Genomic DNA, 22,044 nt, shown 5'->3' with positions numbered 1-22,044 from the left:
GGGGAGGGTGGGAGAGAGTGGGAGAGAGTGGTGGAAAGAGGGAGAGAGAGGGGGAGAGAGGGGTGAGACTGTGGGAGAGAGTGGTGGAAAGAGAGAGAGAGGGGGAGAGAGGGGTGAGACTGTGGGAGAGTGGTGGTAAGAGGGAGAGAGTGGGAGAGAATGGTGGAAAGAGGGAGAGAGGGGGGAGAGAGGGGGAGGGTATGAGAGAGTGGGGGAGGTTGGGAGAGAGTGGGAGAGAGTGGTGGAAAGAGGGAGAGAGAGGGGGAGAGAGGAGGAGAGAGGGGGAGGGTGGGAGAGAGTGGGAGAGAGTGGTGGAAAGAGGGAGAGAGGGGGGAGGGGGGGAGAGAGTGGTGGAAAGAGGGATAGAGAGGGGGAGGGTGGGAGAGAGTGGGGGAGGTTGGGAGAGAGTGGGAGAGAGTGGTGGACAGAGGGAGCGAGAGGGGGAAAGAGGGGGAGAGAGGGGTGAGACTGTGGGAGAGAGTGGTGGAAAGAGGGAGAGAGGGGGAGAGAGGGGAGAGTGGGAGAGAGAGGGAGAGAGTGGTGGAAAGAGGGAGAGAGACGGGGAGAGAGGGGGAGGGTGGGAGAGAGGGGGAGAGAGTGGGGGAGGGTGGGAGAGAATGGGAGAGAGTGGTGGAAAGAGGGAGAGAGAGGGGGAGAGAGGGGGAGGGTGGGAGAGAGTGGGAGAGAGTGGTGGAAAGAGGGAGAGAGAGGGGGAGAGAGGGGGAGGGTGAGAGAGAGTGGGAGAGAGTGGGGGAGGGTGGGAGAGAGTGGTGGAAAGAGGGAGAGAGGGGGGGAGGGGGGGAGAGAGTGGTGGAAAGAGGGAGAGAGAGAGAGGGAGTGAGGGGTGAGACTGTGGGAGAGAGTGGTGGAAAGAGGGAGAGAGAGGGGGAGAAAGGGGGACAGAGTGGGGGAGGGTGGGAGAGAGTGGGAGAGAGTGGTGGAAAGAGGGAGAGAGAGGGGGAGAGAGGGGGAGGGTGGGAGAGAGTGGGGGAGGGTGGGAGAGAGTGGTGGAAAGAGAGAGAGAGGGGGAGAGAGGGGGAGGGTGGGAGAGAGTGGGGGAGGGTGGGAGAGAGTGGTGGAAAGAGGGAGAGAGAGGGGGAGAGAGGGGTGAGACTGTGGGAGAGAGTGGTGGAAAGAGGGAGAGAGAGGGGGAGAGAGGGGGAGAGAGGGGTGAGACTGTGGGAGAGAGTGGTGGAAAGAGGGAGAGAGACTGGGGGAGAGAGGGGAGAGACGTGGAGAGACTGGGGGAAAGAGGGGAGAGATGGGGAGAGACTGGGGGAAAGAGGGAGAGACAGGGAGAGACTGGGGTAGAGGGGAGAGACTGGGGGAGAGAGGGGAGAGACGGGGAGAGACTGGGGAGAGAAGGGAGAGAGGGAGAGAGGGGGGAGAGACGGGGAGAGTGGGAGAGAGGGGAAAGGGGTAGAGTGGGGAAAGGGGTAGAGTGGGGAAAGGGGTAGAGGGGTCGAGTGGGGAAAGGGGTAGAGGGGTAGAGTGGGGAAAGGGGCAGAGTGGGGAAAGGGGTAGAGGGGGGAAATGGGTAGAGTGGGGAAAGGGGTAGAGTGGGGAAAGGGGCAGAGTGGGGAAAGGGGCAGAGTGGGGAAAGGGGCAGAGTGGGGAAAGGGGTAGAGGGGTAGAGTGGGATTTAATAACTGGTTGACTCTCCTTTGGCAGTAATAATCTTGGACCATTCCTCTTTACAAAACTGTTTCAGTGGGAGGTCTGGTGTGAACTGTTCTCTTGAGGTCATGCCACAGCATCTCAATCGGGTTGAGGTCAGGACTCTGACTGGGCCAATTGAAGCTATCCTGTTGCTGATTTACTTCTGTGTTTAGGATCGTTGTCCTGTTGCATCACCCAACCTCTGCTGAGCTTCAGTTGGCGGACAGATAGCCTAACATTCTCCTGCAAAATGTCTTTATAAACTTGGGAATTCATTGTCTATCGTTATGATAAAGATCAGAACAAATTTGATAGAACTAATTTATGCAGAAATCCAGGTAATTCCAAACGGTTAACGTACTTTTTCTTGCCACTGTATATTCCTTGACAGAACAGACGACATGTTTAAATAAGAAACTGAATTATCAAGGTACATTGGCCTTACAACATTCACACTTCTAGATTCTGTTGGGTCTTTCACTTGACATGTTAAGATGGCTCCTGTAAGATATATGTGGGTGTGTTTGTGTGTGTGTCCGTGTGTGTGTGTGTCTCTCTCTCTCTGTGTCTGTGTGTGTGTGTGTGTGTGTGTGTGTGTGTGTGTGTGTGTCTCTCTCTGTGTGCCTGTATGTGTGTGTGCGTATGTGTGTCTCTCTGTGTGTCTGTGTGTGTCTCTCTGTGTGTGTGTGTGTGTGTGTGTGTGTGTGTGTGTGTGTGTGTGTGTGTGTGTGTGTGTGTGTGTCTCTGTGTGTCTGTGTGTGTGTGTGCGTGTGTGTGTCTCTCTCTGTGTGCCTGTGTGTGTGTGTGTGTGCGTGTGTGTGTGTCTGTACTTACTGTATGTCTGCGTGCCAACTATGAAGCTACAGACAACCCCGTCGTTGCCTCGTCCCACGGAGAAGCCGTTCCCTCGCAGCACGATGTCAAACGACTCTGTGTTATGTAAACAAGACACAGGAGATAGTGAGCAGAGGGGCTATAGGAGGACACACAGACACAGGAGATAGTGAGCAGAGAGGCCCTAGGAGGACACACAGACACAGGAGATAGTGAGCAGAGGGGCCCTAGGAGAACACACAGACGCAGGAGATAGTGAGCAGAGGGGCCCTAGGAGAACACACAGACGCAGGAGATAGTGAGCAGAGGGGCCCTAGGAGAACACACAGACGCAGGAGATAGTGAGCAGAGGGGACCTAGGAGAACACACAGACACAGGAGATAGTGAGCAGAGGGGCCCTAGGAGAACACACAGACGCAGGAGATAGTGAGCAGAGGGGCCCTAGGAGAACACACAGACACAGGACATAGTGAGCAGAGGGGCCCTAGGAGAACACACAGACGCGGGAGATATGCTCACACACACACACACGCACACACACACACACACACACACACACACACACACACACAGACACACACACACACACACACAGAGACACATAAATATCCATGAATGATAATCCACATAACAGGGGTTCCTTGAGCGGCCGTGATCGGGAGTCCCATAGTGCGGCACACAATTGTCCCAGCATCGTCTGGGTTAGGGGAGGGTTTGGCCCAGCATCGTCTGGGTTAGGGGAGGGTTTTGCTCAGAATCGTCTGGGTTAGGGGAGAGTTTGGCCCAGCATCGTCTGGGTTAGGGGAGGGTTTGGCCCAGAATCGTCTGGGTTAGGGGAGGGTTTGGCCCAGCATCATCTGGGTTAGGAGAGGGTTTGGCCCAGCATCGTCTGGGTTAGGGGAGGGTTTGGCCCAGCATCATCTGGGTTAGGGGAGGGTTTGGCCCAGCATCATCTGGGTTTGGGGAGGGTTTGGCCCAGCATCGTCTGGGTTAGGGGAGGGTTTGGCCCAGCATCGTCTGGGTTAGGGGAGGGTTTGGCCCAGCATCGTCTGGGTTAGGGGAGGGTTTGGCCCAGCATCATCTGGGTTAGGGGAAGGTTTTGTCCCAGCATCGTCTGGGTTAGGGGAGGGTTTGTCCCAGCATCGTCTGGGTTAGGGGAGGGTTTGACCCAGCATCGTCTGGGTTAGGGGAGGGTTTGGCCCAGCATCGTCTGGGTTAGGGGAGGGTTTGGCCCAGCATTGTCTGGGTTAGGGGAGGGTTTGGCCCAGCATCGTCTGGGTTAGGGGAGGGTTTGGCCCAGCATCGTCTGGGTTAGGGGAGGGTTTGGCCCAGCATCATCTGGGTTAGGGGAGGGTTTGGCCCAGAATCGTCTGGGTTAGGGAAGGGTTTGGCCCAGCATCGTCTGGGTTAGGGGAGGGTTTGGCCCAGCATCGTCTGGGTTAGGGGAGGGTTTGGCCCAGCATCGTCTGGGTTAGGGGAGGGTTTGGCCCAGCATCGTCTGGGTTAGGGGAGGGTTTGGCCCAGCATCGTCTGGGTTAGGGGAGGGTTTGGCCCAGCATCGTCTGGGTTAGGGGAGGGTTTGGCCCAGCATCGTCTGGGTTAGGGGAGGGTTTGGCCCAGCATCGTCTGGGTTAGGGAAGGGTTTGGCCCAGCATCGTCTGGGTTAGGGGAGGGTTTGGCCCAGCATCGTCTGGGTTAGGGGAGGGTTTGGCCCAGCATCGTCTGGGTTAGGGGAGGGTTTGGCCCAGCATCGTCTGGGTTAGGGGAGGGTTTGGCTGGGGTAGGCCGTCATTGTAAATAAGAATTTGTTCTTAACTGAGTAGTTAAATAAAGGGAAATACATTCAAATATTATCCTGCTGTAGCAAATTGGATAAAATTAAGATCTTACATCTGTACACACACAGAAACAGAATATCCCTTCCAACCTGGTGGGAAAAACTACACACACACACCAACAACCTTATACACACCAACAACAACTATATACACACCAACAACCTTATACACACCAACAACTATACACACACCAACAACTATATACACACCAACAACTATATACACACCAACAACTATATACACACCAACAACAACTATACACACACACACCAACAACTATATACACACCAACAACTATATACACACCAACAACAACTATACACACACACACCAACAACTATATACACACCAACAACTATATACACACACCAACAACTATATACACACCAACAACTATATACACACCAACAACAACTATACACACACACACCAACAACTATACACACACAACAACAACTATACACACAAAGACACACAACCACACACCAACAACTATACACACAAAGACACACAACCACACACACAAAGACACACAACCACACACCAACCACAATCCACCACTCACGGTTAACGCAGACACTGGACGGCTCTACTGTCAGGATCTCTGTACAGGACTGCTTTAATATCTGCAGAACGGAATGGATATGACAACATTAGTCACACACACACATACACACACACACACACACACTGGATACGGCAGCATTACTCAGATGCATAATAGATATATCACAGTTGTTATCAAACGGTGTCGACTTGTGGAGGACAGATTAGACTGTAACACCTTAGAAATGTCTCCTGTTCGATCTGCTGAACCGACTGCTTTAGACGGGGAGAGAGGAGAAGAGAGGGGGAGTTATGTGGGGGAGAGAGGAGAAGAAAGAGAGAGCTACGTAAAGGAGGAGAGAGGAGAAGAGAGGGGAAGCTATGTGGGGGAGAGAGGAGAAGGGAGGGGAAGAGAGGGAAAGAGAGGAGAAGGGAGGGGAAGAGAGGAGAAGCTATGTGGGGGGGAGAGGAGAATGAAGGGGGAGAGAGGAGAAGGGAAGGGGAGCTATGTGGGGGAGAGGAGAAGAGAGGAGAAGCTATGGGGGAGAGAGGAGAAGCTATGGGGTCTGAGGAGAAGAGAGGAGAAGCTATGTGGGGGAGAGAGGAGAAGGGAGGGGGAGCTATGTGGGGGAGAGGAGAAGGGAGGGGGAGCTATGTGGGGGAGAGAGGAGAAGAGAGGAGAAGCTATGTGGGGGAGAGAGGAGAAGAGAGGGGGGAGAGGAGAAGCTATGTGGGGGAGAAAGGAGAAGAGAGGAGAAGCTATGTGGGGGAGAGGAGAAGAGAGGGGGAGCTATGTTGGGGGAGAGAGGAGAAGAGAGGAGAAGAGAGGAGAAGCTATGTGTGGGAGAGAGGAGAAGGTAGGGGGAGCTATGTGGGGGAGAGAGGAGAAGAAAGAGAGAGCTGTGCGGGGGATGAGTGGGGGAGAGAGAGGGCGCTATGTGGGGGTAGAACGGGGGCGACAGAGAGAGCTGTGTGGGGGATGAGTGGGGGCGACAGAGAGATGAGGGAGCTATGTGGGAGGAGTGGGGGCGACAGAGAGATGAGGGAGCTATGTGGGATGAGTGGGGGCGACAGAGAGATGAGGGAGCTATGTGGGATGATTGGGGGAGACAGAGAGATGAGGGAGCTATGTGGGATGAGTGGGGGAGACAGAGAGATGAGGGAGCTATGTGGGATGAGTGGGGGAGACAGAGAGATGAGGGAGCTATGTGGGATGAGTGGGGGAGACAGAGAGATGAGGGAGCTGTGTGGGGGGAGAACGGGGGAGACAGAGAGATGAGGGAGCTAAGTGGGGGGAGTGGGGGAGACAGAGAGATGAGGGAGCTATGTGGGGGGAGAACGGGGGAGACAGAGAGATGAGGGAGCTATGTGGGGGGAGAACGGGGGCGACAGAGAGATGAGGGAGCTATGTGGGGGGAGAACGGGGGCGACAGAGAGATGAGGGAGCTATGTGGGATGAGTGGGGGAGACAGAGAGATGAGGGAGCTATGTGGGATGAGTGGGGGAGACAGAGAGATGAGGGAGCTATGTAAAACCTTTATGGGGAAATTATACCAGACCATCCCATTCCTCCGTTCTATTTAAAACCCTGAGGCGGCATTATCCTATAAAAAGGCCTTCTATGTGAGCCGACTGTCATGCCATCGCATTATCTCCTACTACGCCAATAAATCAACATTATCTCCTACCACGCCAATAAATCAACATTATCTCCTACTACGCCAATAAATCAACATTATCTCCTACTATGCCAATAAATCAACATTATCTCCTACTACGCCAATAAATCAACATTATCTCCTACTACGACAATAAATCAACATTATCTCCTACTACGCCAATAAATCAACATTATCTCCTACTACGCCAATAAATCAACATTATCTCCTACTACGCCAATAAATCAACATTATCTCCTACCACGCCAATAAATCAACATTATCTCCTACCGCGCCAATAAATCAACATTATCTCCTACTGCGCCAATAAATCAACATTATCTCCTACTACGCCAATAAATCAACATTATCTCCTACTACGCCAATAAATCAACATTATCTCCTACTACGCCAATAAACCAACATTATCTCCTACTACGCCAATAAATCAACATTATCTCCTACTACGCCAATAAATCAACATTATCTCCTACTACACCAATAAATCAACAAAGGGCAAACTATGCAAATCCACCGATACACAATCGGTAAAAAAAAAAAGGAGCATATTAACGGCAAATATATGGCACTTGGACCCACCCCTCATGGGACGTCGCCACGGAAACGTCAATCTGAAGTGGAGAGAGCAGTTACCAGGGCGTTATTAAATATGACAGGTTTTGTATTTCAGAAATATGGCAGCCCCGCCACCTGAATTTGTTATGCAGAAAAAGGATGTGGGGAAATATAGATTCACACAGTCCACTAGATAAACAGAGTCAGTCATCATGAATTTAAAAAACGACCATAGTACAGATTCTACCTTTAAGTGAATATAGGTTGAGATGTGTAGAGCCCCATCAGTCATCAGGCTCACATCATTTTTTATTTTTTAACCTTTATTTTACTAGGCAAGTCAGTTAAGAACAAATTCTTATTTTCAATGACGGCCTAGGAACAGTGCCTGCCTGTTCAGGGGCAGGCACCTTGTCAGCTCTGGGATTTGAACTTGCAACCTTTAGGTTACTAGTCCAACACTCTAACCACTAGGCTACCCTGCCGCCCCATATGATTACTGTATGTTGTGTATGAACCAAACTAACTTCATGGTGAATCTCATCGCTGGCGGTAACGCTGTATGCCCAGCGGGGTGCGTCTACAAATAGTTTTTTGCTATTTTTCACAGCGGTTATTATGAGCGCAATGGCTGGCGGTGACCTGAAAGAGGATGGGTTTTTGATGAATAAACAAGTTGTAGGTTTTGACGAGAGGGCTTGGTCACTCACTGGCCAATCAAGGCGTTCCATGGATTAATACTGCATGCGTTTGTCTCAAGTTGTGTAGGTTATTGATGGTCTTTGGATTCTCATGATTACTGATGAGATGGTTCACTCCATTACATTGATTATTAATTAACATTACCATTAATATCTATCTATTTATTATGTTCCTGGTCACAAGTACTCCTGTTTACATGTATATATTACCACTAGTATATTACCATAAGTATTCAGCCCCGTTTACATGTATATATCTCTAGGATGATCAATGGAAACAGGATACACCTGAGCTCAATGTCGAGTCTCATAGCAAAGGGTCTGAATACCTATGTAAATGAGGTATTTCTGTTTTGATTTTGTCATTATGGGGTATTATGATGTCATTATGGGGTATTGTGTGTAGATTGATGAGGTAAAAAATGATGTTATCAATTTTAGAAGAAGGCTGTAACTTAACAAAATGTGGAAAAAGGTCAAGGGGTCTGAACACTTTCCAAATGTACTGTGTACAGTTGAAGTGGGAAGTTTACCTACACTTAGGTTGGAGTCATTAAAACTAGTTTACCTACACTTAGGTTGGAGTCATTAAAACTAGTTTACATACACTTAGGTTGGAGTCATTAAAACTAGTTTACATACACTTAGGGTGGAGTCATTAAAACTAGTTTACATACACTTAGGGTGGAGTCATTAAAACTAGTTTACCTACACTTAGGTTGGAGTCATTAAAACTAGTTTACATACACTTAGGTTGGAGTCATTAAAACTAGTTTACATACACTTAGGGTGGAGTCATTAAAACTCGTTTACATACACTTAGGTTGGAGTCATTAAAACTAGTTTACATACACTTAGGTTGGAGTCATTAAAACTAGTTTACATACACTTAGGTTGGAGTCATTAAAACTAGTTTACATACACTTAGGTTGGAGTCATTAAAACTCTTTTTTTCAACCACTCCACAAATTTCTTGTTAACAAACTATAGATTTGGCAAGTCGGTTAGGACATCTACTTTGTGCATGACACAAGTTATTTTTCCAACAATTGTTTACAGACAGACAGATCATTTCACTTATAATTCACTGTATCACAATTCCAGTGGGTCAGAAGTTTACATACACTTAGTTGAGTGTGTCTTTAAAGAGCTTGGAAAATTCCAGAAAATGATTTTGTGGCTTAAGAAGACTCTGATAGGCTAATTGACATCATTTGAGTCACATTATGGGAAAATATAAAGAAATCAGCCAAGACCACAGAAAAAAAACAAGTCTGGTACATCCTTTGGAGCCATTTCCAAATGCCACATTCATCTGTACAAACAATATTATGCAAGTATAAACATCATGGGACCACGCAGCCGTCATACCACTCAGGAAGGAGACGCGTTCTGTCTCCTAGAGATGAACGTACTTTGGTGAGAAAAGTGTAAATCAATCGCAGAACAACAGCAAAGGACCTTGTGAAGATGCTGGAGGAAACAGGTACAAAAGTATCTATATCCACAGTAAAACAAGTCCTATATCAACATAACCTGAAAGGCCGCTCAGCAAGGAAGAGGCCACTGCTCCAAAACGGACATAAAAAAAGCCAGACTACGGTTTGAAACTGCACATGGGGACAAAGATCGCACTTTTTGGAGAAATGTCCTCTGGTCTGATGACACAAAAATAGAACTGTTTGGCCATAATGACCATCGTTATATTTGGTGCACTTCACAAAATAGATGGCATCATGAGAGAGGAACATTATGTGGATATACTGAAGCAACATCTCAAGACATCAGTCAGGAAGTTAAAGCTTGGTCGCAAATGGGTCTTCCAAATAGACAATGACCCCAAGCATACTTCCAAAGTTGTGGCAAAACGGCATAAGGACAACAAAGTCAAGGTATTGGAGTGGCCATCACAAAGTCCTGACCTCAATCCCATAGAACATTTGTGGGCAGAACTGAAAAAGCCTGTAAAAAAGCGTGTGCGAGCAAGGAGGCCTACAAACCTGACTCAGTTACACCAGGAGGAATGGACCAAAACTCACCCAACTTATTGTGGGAAGCTTGCGGAAGGCTACCCAAAACTTAAAAAATTTAAAGGCAATGCTACCAAATGCTAATTGAGTGTATGTAAACTTCTGACCCACTGGGAATGTGATGAAAGAAATAAAAGCTGAAATAAATAATTCTCTCTGCTATTATTCTGACATTTCACTTTCTTAAAATAAAGTGGTGATCCTAACTGACCTAAGACAGGGGAATGTTTACTTGGATTAAATGTCAGGAATTGTGAAAAACTGAGTTTAAATGTATTTGGCTAAGGTGTATGTAAACTTCCGACTTCAACTATAGCTGACCCTGTATATAGCTGACCTTGTATATAGCTGACCTTGATATAGCTGACCCTGTATTTAGCTGACCCTGTATATAGCTGATCCTGTATATAGCTGACCCTGTATATAGCTGACCCTGTATATAGCTGACCCTGTATATAGCTGATCCTGTATATAGCTGACCTTGATATAGCTGACCCTGTATATAGCTGACCTTGATATAGCTGACCCTGTATATAGCTGACCCTGTATATAGCTGACCTTGATATAGCTGACCCTGTATTTAGCTGACCCTGTATATAGCTGACCCTGTATATAGCTGACCTTGATATAGCTGACCCTGTATATATATCTGACCCTGTATATAGCTGACCTTGATATAGCTGACCCTGTATATAGCTGACCCTGTATATAGCTGACCCTGTATATAGCTGACCCTGTATATAGCTGACCCTGTATATAGCTGACCCTGTATATAGCTGACCTTGATATAACTGACCCTGTATATAGCTGACCTTGTATATAGCTGACCTTGATATAGCTGACCCTGTATATAGCTGATCCTGTATATAGCTGACCTTGATATAGCTGACCCTGTATTTAGCTGATCCTGTATATAGCTGACCTTGATATAGCTGACCCTGTATATAGCTGACCTTGTATATAGCTGACCCTGTATATAGCTGACCCTGTATATAGCTGACCCTGTATATAGCTGACCCTGTATATAGCTGACCTTGTATATAGCTGACCTTGATATAGCTAACCCTGTATATAGCTGATCCTGTATATAGCTGACCCTGAATATAGCTGACCTTGATATAGCTGACCCTGTATATAGCTGACCTTGTATATAGCTGACCCTGTATATAGCTGACCCTGAATATAGCTGACCTTGATATAGCTGACCCTGTATATAGCTGACCTTGTATATAGCTGACCTTGATATAGCTAACCCTGTATATAGCTGACCTTGTATATAGCTGACCTTGATATAGCTGACCCTGTATATAGCTGACCTTGTATATAGCTGACCTTGATATAGCTAACCCTGTATATAGCTGATCCTGTATATAGTTGACCCTGAAAATAGCTGACCTTGATATAGCTGACCCTGTATATAGCTGACCTTGTATATAGCTGACCTTGATATAGCTAACCCTGTATATAGCTGATCCTGTATATAGCTGATCCTGTATATAGCTGACCCTGTATATAGCTGATCCTGTATATAGCTGATCCTGTATATAGCTGACCCTGTATATAGCTGACCCTGTATATAGCTGACCCTGTATATAGCTGACCCTGTATATAGCTGATCCTGTATATAGCTGATCCTGTATATAGCTGACCCTGTATATAGCTGACCCTGTACATAGCTGATCCTGTATATAGCTGACCCTGTATATAGCTGACCCTGTATATAGCTGATCCTGTATATAGTTGACCCTGTATATAGCTGACCCTGTATATAGCTGATCCTGTATATAGCTGACCTTGTATATAGCTGATCCTGTATATAGCTGATCCTGTATATAGCTGATCCTGTATATAGCTGATCCTGTATATAGCTGACCTTGTATATAGCTGACCTTGATATAGCTGACCCTGTATATAGCTGATCCTGTATATAGCTGATCCTGTATATAGCTGACCTTGATATAGCTGACCCTGTATATAGCTGATCCTGTATATAGCTGACCCTGTATATAGCTGACCCTGTATATAGCTGACCTTGTATATAGCTGACCTTGATATAGCTGACCCTGTATATAGCTGACCCTGTATATAGCTGACCTTGTATATAGCTGACCTTGATATAGCTGACCCTGTATATAGCTGATCCTGTATATAGCTGATCCTGTATATAGTTGACCCTGTATATAGCTGACCCTGATATAGCTGACCTTGTATATAGCTGACCTTGATATAGCTGACCCTGTATATAGCTGACCCTGTATATAGCTGATCCTGTATATAGTTGACCCTGTATATAGCTGACCCTGTATATAGCTGACCTTGTATATAGCTGACCTTGATATAGCTGACCCTGTATATAGCTGACCCTGTATATAGCTGATCCTGTATATAGTTGACCCTGTATATAGCTGACCCTGTATATAGCTGACCTTGTATATAGCTGACCTTGATATAGCTGACCCTGTATATAGCTGATCCTGTATATAGCTGATCCTGTATATAGCTGACCCTGTATATAGCTGACCTTGATATAGCTGACCCTGTATATAGCTGACCTTGATATAGCTGACCCTGTATTTAGCTGACCCTGTATATAGCTGACCCTGTATATAGCTGACCCTGTATATAGCTGACCCTGTATATAGCTGACCCTGTATATAGCTGACCCTGTATATAGCTGACCTTGTATATAGCTGACCTTGATATAGCTGACCCTGTATATAGCTGATCCTGTATATAGCTGACCTTGATATAGCTGACCCTGTATATAGCTGACCCTGTATATAGCTGATCCTGTATATAGCTGACCTTGATATAGCTGATCCTGTATATAGCTGACCCTGTATATAGCTGATCCTGTATATAGCTGACCTTGTATATAGCTGATCCTGTATATAGCTGACCCTGTATATAGCTGACCTTGTATATAGCTGACCTTGATATAGCTGACCCTGTATATAGCTGATCCTGTATATAGCTGACCCTGTTTATAGCTGATCCTGTATATAGCTGACCCTGTATATAGCTGACCTTGATATAGCTGACCCTGTATATAGTTGACCCTGTATATAGTTGACCCTGAATATAGCTGACCCTGTATATAGTTGACCCTGAATATAGCTGACCCTGTATATAGTTGACCCTGAATATAGCTGACCCTGTATATAGCTGACCCTGTATATAGTTGACCCTGTATATAGTTGACCCTGAATATAGCTGACCCTGTATATAGTTGACCCTGAATATAGCTGACCTTGTATATAGCTGACCCTGTATATAGTTGACCCTGAATATAGCTGACCCTGTATATAGTTGACCCTGAATATAGCTGACCCTGTATATAGTTGACCCTGAATATAGCTGACCCTGTATATAGCTGACCCTGTATATAGCTGATCCTGTATATAGCTGATCCTGTATATAGCTGACCCTGTATATAGCTGACCCTGTATATAGCTGACCCTGTATATAGCTGATCCTGTATATAGCTGACCCTGTATATAGCTGACCCTGTATATAGCTGATCCTGTATATAGCTGACCTTGTATATAGCTGACCTTGTATATAGCTGACCCTGTATATAGCTGATCCTATATATAGCTGATCCTGTATATAGCTGACCCTGTATATAGCTGACTTTCTCTTCCGATCTTATTTCTTCAGTTTTTTTTGTCATACTATTTTGATATTTAATGTTGCTGTAAAGAAGGGCTTCATGAGCATTGTAATGTACTTGTGCATGTGACAAATACAACTTAAAAAAAAAAAAAAAACATCCTTATTACACTACAGTCAACAATCAAAACATTGGGTTGAACTAACAGTGTTTGTACAGCACTTCATGTCCTCATTTAGTATGTGAAGTCACTACTAGTCGGGCTTTCAAAACTGCTCATGAAAACGCTTCATGGAAAACAAAACGATGAGAAGTGGCTCTGACTTGTCTGGAACATTTGTCGTGAAGTCACCACGGAAAGAAAGCTGAAAGCTGCACAGATGATCTCAAATCCTAGAAATCCGAGTGAGGAGCAACGAGGCCTGCTCGTACAGCAGCATCCAATATTACATATCACCGGAGAGAATGCTCTGTGTTTCATTTTGGACTCGAAACAATCTTTCAGCTGATCAATGCTTTGCAGCTCTGCGGCTAGGAGGAGTTGCATGGGAGAATGTCCCGCCCACTACCGTCCTTCAATAGTGGCTGAATATTTCGTTTCTCTGAGAAGTATGACTAGCGTCACCCTTAGACCAATGACTAACTGTTAAACTGTCAGGCTGTTCCACGACCATGTTGGAGGAAACAGACACAGCACTGAGGAGACACGACCATGTTGGAGGAAACAGACACAGTACTGAGGAGACACAACCATGTTGGAGGAAACAGACACAGTACTGAGGAGACACAACCATGTTGGAGGAAACAGACACAGTACTGAGGAGACACGACCATGTTGGAGGAAACAGACACAGTACTGAGGAGACACGGCCATGTTGGAGGAAACAGACTCAGTACTGAGGAGACACGGCCATGTTGGAGGAAACAGACTCAGTACTGAGGAGACACGACCATGTTGGAGGAAACAGACACAGTACTGAGGAGACACGGCCATGTTGGAGGAAACAGACACAGTACTGAGGAGACACGACCATGTTGGAGGAAACAGACACAGTACTGAGGAGACACGACCATGTTGGAGGAAACAGACACAGTACTGAGGAGACACGACCATGTTGGAGGAAACAGACACAGTACTGAGGAGACACGGCCATGTTGGAGGAAACAGACACAGTACTGAGGAGACACGGCCATGTTGGAGGAAACAGACACAGTACTGAGGAGACACGACCATGTTGGAGGAAACAGACACAGTACTGAGGAGACACGACCATGTTGGAGGAAACAGACTCAGTACTGAGGAGACACGGCCATGTTGGAGGAAACAGACACAGTACTGAGGAGACAACCATGTTGGAGGAAACAGACACAGTACTGAGGAGACAACCATGTTGGAGGAAACAGACACAGTACTGAGGAGACACGACCATGTTGGAGGAAACAGACACAGTACTGAGGAGACACGGCCATGTTGGAGGAAACAGACACAGTACTGAGGAGACACGGCCATGTTGGAGGAAACAGACACGGTACTGAGGAGACACGACCATGTTGGAGGAAACAGACACAGTACTGAGGAGACAACCATTTTGGAGGAAACAGACACAGTACTGAGGAGACACGACCATGTTGGAGGAAACAGACACAGTACTGAGGAGACAACCATGTTGGAGGAAACAGACACAGTACTGAGGAGACACGGCCATGTTGGAAGAAACAGACACAGTACTGAGGAGACACGGCCATGTTGGAGGAAACAGACACAGTACTGAGGAGACACGGCCATGTTGGAGGAAACAGACACGGTACTGAGGAGACACGACCATGTTGGAGGAAACAGACACAGTACTGAGGAGACACGACCATGTTGCAGGAAACAGACACAGTACTGAGGAGACATGACCATGTTGGAGGAAACAGACACGGTACTGAGGAGACACGGCCATGTTGGAGGAAACAGACTCAGTACTGAGGAGACACGGCCATGTTGGAGGAAACAGACTCAGTACTGAGGAGACACGGCCATGTTGGAGGAAACAGATACAGTACTGAGGAGACACGGCCATGTTGGAGGAAACAGACACAGTACTGAGGAGACACGGCCATGTTGGAGGAAACAGACACAGTACTGAGGAGACACGGCCATGTTGGAGGAAACAGACACAGTACTGAGGAGACACGACCATGTTGGAGGAAACAGACACAGTACTGAGGAGACACGACCATGTTGGAGGAAACAGACACAGTACTGAGGAGACACGGCCATGTTGGAGGAAACAGACACAGTACTGAGGAGACACGGCCATGTTGGAGGAAACAGACACAGTACTGAGGAGACACGGCCATGTTGGAGGAAACAGACACGGTACTGAGGAGACACGGCCATGTTGGAGGAAACAGACACAGTACTGAGGAGACAACCATGTTGGAGGAAACAGACACAGTACTGAGGAGACACGACCATGTTGGAGGAAACAGACACAGTACTGAGGAGACAACCATGTTGGAGGAAACAGACACAGTACTGAGGAGACACGGCCATGTTGGAAGAAACAGACACAGTACTGAGGAGACACGGCCATGTTGGAGGAAACAGACACAGTACTGAGGAGACACGGCCATGTTGGAGGAAACAGACACAGTACTGAGGAGACACGACCATGTTGCAGGAAACAGACACAGTACTGAGGAGACATGACCATGTTGGAGGAAACAGACACGGTACTGAGGAGACACGGCCATGTTGGAGGAAACAGACTCAGTACTGAGGAGACACGGCCATGTTGGAGGAAACAGACTCAGTACTGAGGAGACACGGCCATGTTGGAGGAAACAGACACAGTACTGAGGAGACACGGCCATGTTGGAGGAAACAGACACAGTACTGAGGAGACACGGCCATGTGGGAGGAAACAGACTCAGTACTGAGGAGACACGGCCATGTTGGAGGAAACAGAGGAACAAGCTCATGGCTCTTTCTCATGCACGTGCTCATGGCTCTTTCTCATGCACGTGCTCATGGCTCTTTCTCATGCACCTCAATTTGAACGTCTGTCTCTTCAAGGAAAAGTTACTTCCATTAAAAATGGTTACCAAATAGCTCGAAAATAAATTACTTTGAATCAGAACCCTTATGGTACATTTCTAGCGAATAAATGAACAAATAAATGAACAAAACAATGCAAACTTACTGAATTTACTATGCCTTTGAGTGCATGGAATCCATCTTTAACAGGGAACACTTGATCTTTGGTGTCGGCCACCTCGGCTAGCTGTTGCTCGTCAAAGTCCTTGATACCAACACAGTACACTCGAGCACCGTAGGTCCTCGCAATGTTGGCCTGCATTAGAGAAGAAATACGAATAACTTTAACTTTAAAACAATAAGTAACACTCTACATTTGGATATTAATGGCCGTTTTCTCGAATCCAGATTATGTTGAGTCATGGACCAAAAAGCATTTAAATGAAGATTCTCCATTGGGCATTGGTTTTTAGTCCAACGCCATGTTTAATCGGTGTGTCTGGGAAGAAAAAAAAAATCTTGAACTAACAAACGTGAAAATGTAAACGTAGTTTTTTGAATAAAATCAAGCTCACCTCTTCAACTGTTAATTGATGTATGAAGACCTCTAGCTTTCCGTCTGTCAGAGCTATGATGATGCTGGAGGACTTGGTGGTTTGGGATTTGATTTGATTGTTTGCCTTTAGGTTCAAACACAAGAGGTATGAATAAACAGAGATATGGGATTATGAATGAATAAGAACAAACTGTACAGGGATGAGGTCAATTTAATTTAAAAATCAGTCAATTTAGCCAGGAAGTTACCAGAAATTCCAACTCTGATTTCAGTTTTCCTCAATGCTCCATGCTTTCAAAGGGGCGGCAGGTCGCCTAGTGGTTAGAGCGTTGAGCCAATAACCCGAAAGGTTGCTAGATCAAATCCCTGAGCTGACAAGGTAAAAATCTGATGTTCTGCCCCTGAGCAAGGCAGTTAACACACTGTTCCTAGGCCGTCATTGTAAATAAGAATATGTTCTTAACTTCTTATGGCTGGGGGCAGTATTGAGTAGCTTGGATGAATAAGGTGCCCAGAGGTGCCCAGAGTAAACTGCCTGCTACTCAGTCCCAGAAACTAAGATATGCTTAGTATATTTGGATAGAAAACACTCTGAAGTTTCTAAAACTGTTTGAATAATGTCTGTGAGTATAACAGAACTCATATGGCAGGCAAAAACCTGATAAAAAATCCAACCAGGAAGCGGGACATCTGAGGTTTGTAGTTTTTCAACTCATTCCCTATCGAAGATACAGTGGGATATTGGTCATATTCCACTAGATGTCAACAGTCTTTAGAACCCTGTTTGAGGATTCTACTGTGAAGTAGGAGCGAATAAGAGGGGAATGAGTCAGAGGTCTGCCAGAGAGCAGCGAGCTGGCCACGCTCGTTCACGTGAGAGTTAGCTCTGTTCCAATGCATTTCTACAGACAAAGGAATTCTCCGGTTGGAACATTATTGAAGATGTATGTTAAAAACATCCTAAAGATTGATTCTATACATCGTTTGACATGTTTCTACGGACTGTAACGGAACTTTTTGACTTTTCGTCTGCTAATAGTGATCGCGCGTCATGAATTTGGATTTGTGTACTAAATGCGCAAACAAAAGGAGGTATTTGGACATAAATGATGGACATTATCGAACAAAACAAACATTTATTGCGGAACTGGGATTCCTGGGAGTGCATTCTGATGAAGATCATCAAAGTGAATATTTATAATGCTATTTCTGACTTCTGTTGACTACACAACATGGCGGATATCTGTTTGGGTTGTTTTGGTCTCTGAGCGCTGTACTCAGAATATAGCATGGTGTGCTTTTTCCGTAAAGTTTTTTGGAAATCTAAAGCGGTTGCATTAAGGAGAAGTATTTCTATAATTCCATGCATAAAAGTCGTATCTTTTATCAATGTTTATTTTGAGTATTTCTGTAAATTGATGTGGCTCTCTGCAAAATCACCTGATGTTTTGGAACTACTGAACGTAATGCACCAATGTAAACTGAGATTTTTTTAAATACAAATATGAACTTTATCGAACAAAACATACATGTATTGTGTAACATGAAGTCCCATGAGTGTCATCTGATGAAGATCATCAAAGGTTAGTGATATTTCTGCTTTTTGTGACTCCTCTCTTTGGCTGGAAAAATGGCTGTGTTGTTCTGTGACTTGGCTCTGACCTAACATAATCGTTTGGTTTGCTTTCGCTGTAAAGCCTTTTTGAAATCGGACACTGTGGTGGGATTAACAAGAAGTGTATCTTTAAAATGGTGTAAAATACTTGTATGTTTGAGGAATTTTAATTATGGGATTGTTGTTGTTTTGAATTTGGCGCCCTGCACTTTCACTGGCTGTTGTCATATCGATCCCGTTACCGGATTCTCACTGACATGCCTAGTTGAATAAAGGAAAATTGGATTTAGATTTTAAACTAATTTCCTGAATCAATTGACTATAATTTAAATGGAATTGACCCCAACCCTGTACAGTATGTCTGCAGAATAGAAATGAAGACCTAACCGTTTAATATTCCCTTTATACTGCACTTTATAGCGGTTAAGAGTGTTGTGGACCAGCAACCGAAAGGCCGCTGGTTTGAATCCCACAGCCGTCAAGGTAGAAAAATCTGCCATTCAGCCCTTGATCAAGGCAGTTAATCCCCAACAACAACTGTTCCCCGGGCGCTGATAACGCGGACGGCGATTAAGGAAGTCCCCAGCACCACTCTGATTCAGTAGTGTAACTGACTGGGTATCTCCTTTCACTCTGGTCTAAAGTAGTGCACTATATAGGGAATAGGGTGCCATTTGGGACTCAGCCTAGGAGTTAGAAGTGTTTATTTAGATCACTCGGAGGCATCTGAATTGCTCCCCATCTAAACAGGGCTCAGTGCCAAACTGATAAAACACACCAATGCCTAGCGGACAAGTAAAGACAAGGCTAGCACAGTATGCACTTGTTATGAGCATAACATGGGGGATATTCTGTATAGTACTGAAGGCTTCTCTAGTGAGTTGAAGTTGTTTTCAAATGTGGTCATGTCATTAGTAGAGTAGTTTTGACTGGTTAGGTTTGGTTAGGTTTAGAGTAGGTTTAGAATTAGGTTTAGAGTAGGTTTAGGGTTAGGGATAAGAGTAAGTTTAGGGTTAGGTTAAGAGTAGGTTTAGGTTTAGGTTAAGAGTAGGTTTAGGGTTAGGCTTAGAGTAGGTTTAGGGTTAGGTTTAGAGTAAGGTTTAGGGTTAGAGTAGGTTTAGGGTTAGGTTTAGAGTAGGGTTAGGCTTAGAGTAGGTTTAGGGTTAGGTTTAGAGTAGGGTTAGGTTTAGAGTAGGTTTAGGGTTAGGTTTAGAATAGGGTTAGGTTTAGATTAGGTTTAGGGTTAGGTTTAGAGTAGGGTTAGGTTTAGAGTAGGGTTAGGTTTAGAGTAGGTTTAGGGTTAGGTTTAGAGTAGGTTTAGGGTTAGGTTTAGAGTAGGTTTAGGGTTAGGTTTAGAGTAGGTTTAGGGTTAGGTTCAGGGTTAGGTTTAGAGTAGGTTTGGGGTTAGGGATAGAATAGGTTTAGGGTTAGGTTAAGAGTAGGTTTAGGGTTAGGCTTAGAGTAGGTTTAGGGTCAGGTTTAGGGTTAGGTTTAGAGTAGGTTTAGGGTTAGGTTTATAGTAGGTTTATGATTAGGTTTAGGGTTAGGTTTAGAGTAGGTTTAGGGTTAGGTTTAGAGTAGGTTTAGGGTTAGGTTCAGAGTAGGTTTAGGGTTAGGTTCAGAGTAGGGTTAGGATTAGGTTTAGAGTAGGTTTAGGGTTAGGTTTAGAGTAGGTTTAGGGTTAGGTTTAGAGTAGGTTTAGGGTTAGGTTTAGAGTAGGTTTAGGGTTAGGTTTAGAGTAGGGTTAGGGTTAGGTTTAGAGTAGGTTTAGGGTTAGGGATAGAATAGAATAGGTTTAGAGTAGGTTTAGGGTTAATCTTAGAGTAGGTTTAGGGTTAGGTTTAGAGTAGGTTTAGGGTTAGGGATAGAATAGAATAGGTTTAGAGTAGGTTTAGGGTTAATCTTAGAGTAGGTTTAGGGTTAGGTTTAGGGTTAGGATTAGAGTAGGTTTAGGGTTAGGTTTAGGGTTTACAGTAGGTATAGGGTTAGGTTTACAGTAGGTTTAGGGTTAAGTTTAGAGAAGGTTTAGGGTTAGGCTTAGAGTAGGGTTATGGTTAGGTTTAGAGTAGGGTTAGGGTTAGGTTTAGAGTATGTTTAGGGTTAGGCTTAGAGTAGGTTTAGGGTTAGGTTTAGAGTTGGGTTTGGAGTAGGTTTAGGGTTAGGTTTAGAGTAGGTTTAGGTCTAGTAGATATTTAGTGTAACATCTATAAAGAATCGACTGGAGACTATCCAATGTAGGTGTTACCCATACTGCACCTCTTTAATTCCTTCATGCATGTAGGTCTCCCCTGCTGGTTTCACCTCTCTCAGTCTCTCCAGGCCTTCCTGGATTTCATATCTTCAAACAAAAAGACATCAATTCACTATCCAACATGTTCTGGTACGGTGGGTGTGTTTACTATTGGATACGCATATAAATAGCCATTGGGGACTGTCATGACTAAACTTCAATTAAATGAGTCAGATTTAAAAACCTGCCAGGAATACACTGATGCTTTAGTACTTGTTATAGCAATAGAATGTACTATGATCCTTTATAATGTGTTACTACAAGGTGTATTACATGTCATTATCAATAGAGGAATATAATACCTGTCTCCAGTCAGAGGTAACATCACTTTGGCTGAAGATGAGAACACTATAAAGGAGACCCTCATGCTGGGGCTGGAATGAAACAACACAGTAGTGGACAAAACATTAGGAACACCTGCTCTTTCAATGACATAGACTGACCAGGTGAATCCAGGTGAAAGCTACCATCCCTAATTGATGTCACTTGTTAAATCTACTCCAAAAAAATGTTTTGCCTTTACCTCCCTTATCTCACCTCACTTGCTCATATTGTATATAGACTTATTTTTCTACTGTATTTATTGACTGTATGTTTGTTTTACTCCATGTGTAACTCTGTGTTGTTGTATGTGTCGAAGTGCTATGCTTTATCTTGGCCAGGTCGCAATTGTAAATGAGAACATGTTCTCAACTTGCCTACCTGGTTAAATAAATGTGAAATAAATACATTAAATAAATGAAATCAGTTTAGATGACGGGGAGGAGACAGGTTATAAACCTCCTAAGGTTTTCCACATCGGTGTCCCACCCACGGGATGGTTGAGCTAATGTAGGCTAATGTGATTAGCATGAGGTTGTAAGTAACTAGAACATTTCCCAGGACATAAACACATCTGATAATGGCAGAAAACTTTAATTCTTGTTAATCTAACTGCACTGTCCAATTTACAGTAGCTATCACAGTGAAAGAATATCATGCTATTGTTTGAGAAGAGTGCACAGTTATGAACTTGAAAAGTTATCAATAAACCAATTAGACACATTTGGGCAGTCTTGACAACATTTTGAACAGAAATGCAATGGTTCATTGGATCAGTCTA

General features: G+C 45.1%; 1 protein-coding gene across 1 annotated transcript in view; it reads right to left on the bottom strand.

Moving 5' to 3' along the window:
• Positions 1 to 22,044, bottom strand: part of LOC110536457 (anthrax toxin receptor 2) — a gene marked incomplete in the record, with an annotated part of 153,384 nt that overhangs the window by 115,291 nt on the left and 16,049 nt on the right. Inside the window, 6 exon segments of the mRNA XM_036936470.1 lie at positions 2,494 to 2,589; positions 4,898 to 4,958; positions 16,648 to 16,797; positions 17,057 to 17,161; positions 20,909 to 20,990; positions 21,245 to 21,316. Of these exon segments, the coding sequence (XP_036792365.1) occupies positions 2,494 to 2,589; positions 4,898 to 4,958; positions 16,648 to 16,797; positions 17,057 to 17,161; positions 20,909 to 20,990; positions 21,245 to 21,316 (566 nt within the window).

Source organism: Oncorhynchus mykiss, chromosome 11 (assembly GCF_013265735.2).
Source record: "Oncorhynchus mykiss isolate Arlee chromosome 11, USDA_OmykA_1.1, whole genome shotgun sequence".
Classification (NCBI taxonomy): Eukaryota; Metazoa; Chordata; class Actinopteri; order Salmoniformes; family Salmonidae; genus Oncorhynchus; species Oncorhynchus mykiss.
The sequence above is the reverse complement of the archived record's forward strand: the minus strand, read 5'-3'. Positions and strand labels throughout refer to the sequence as shown.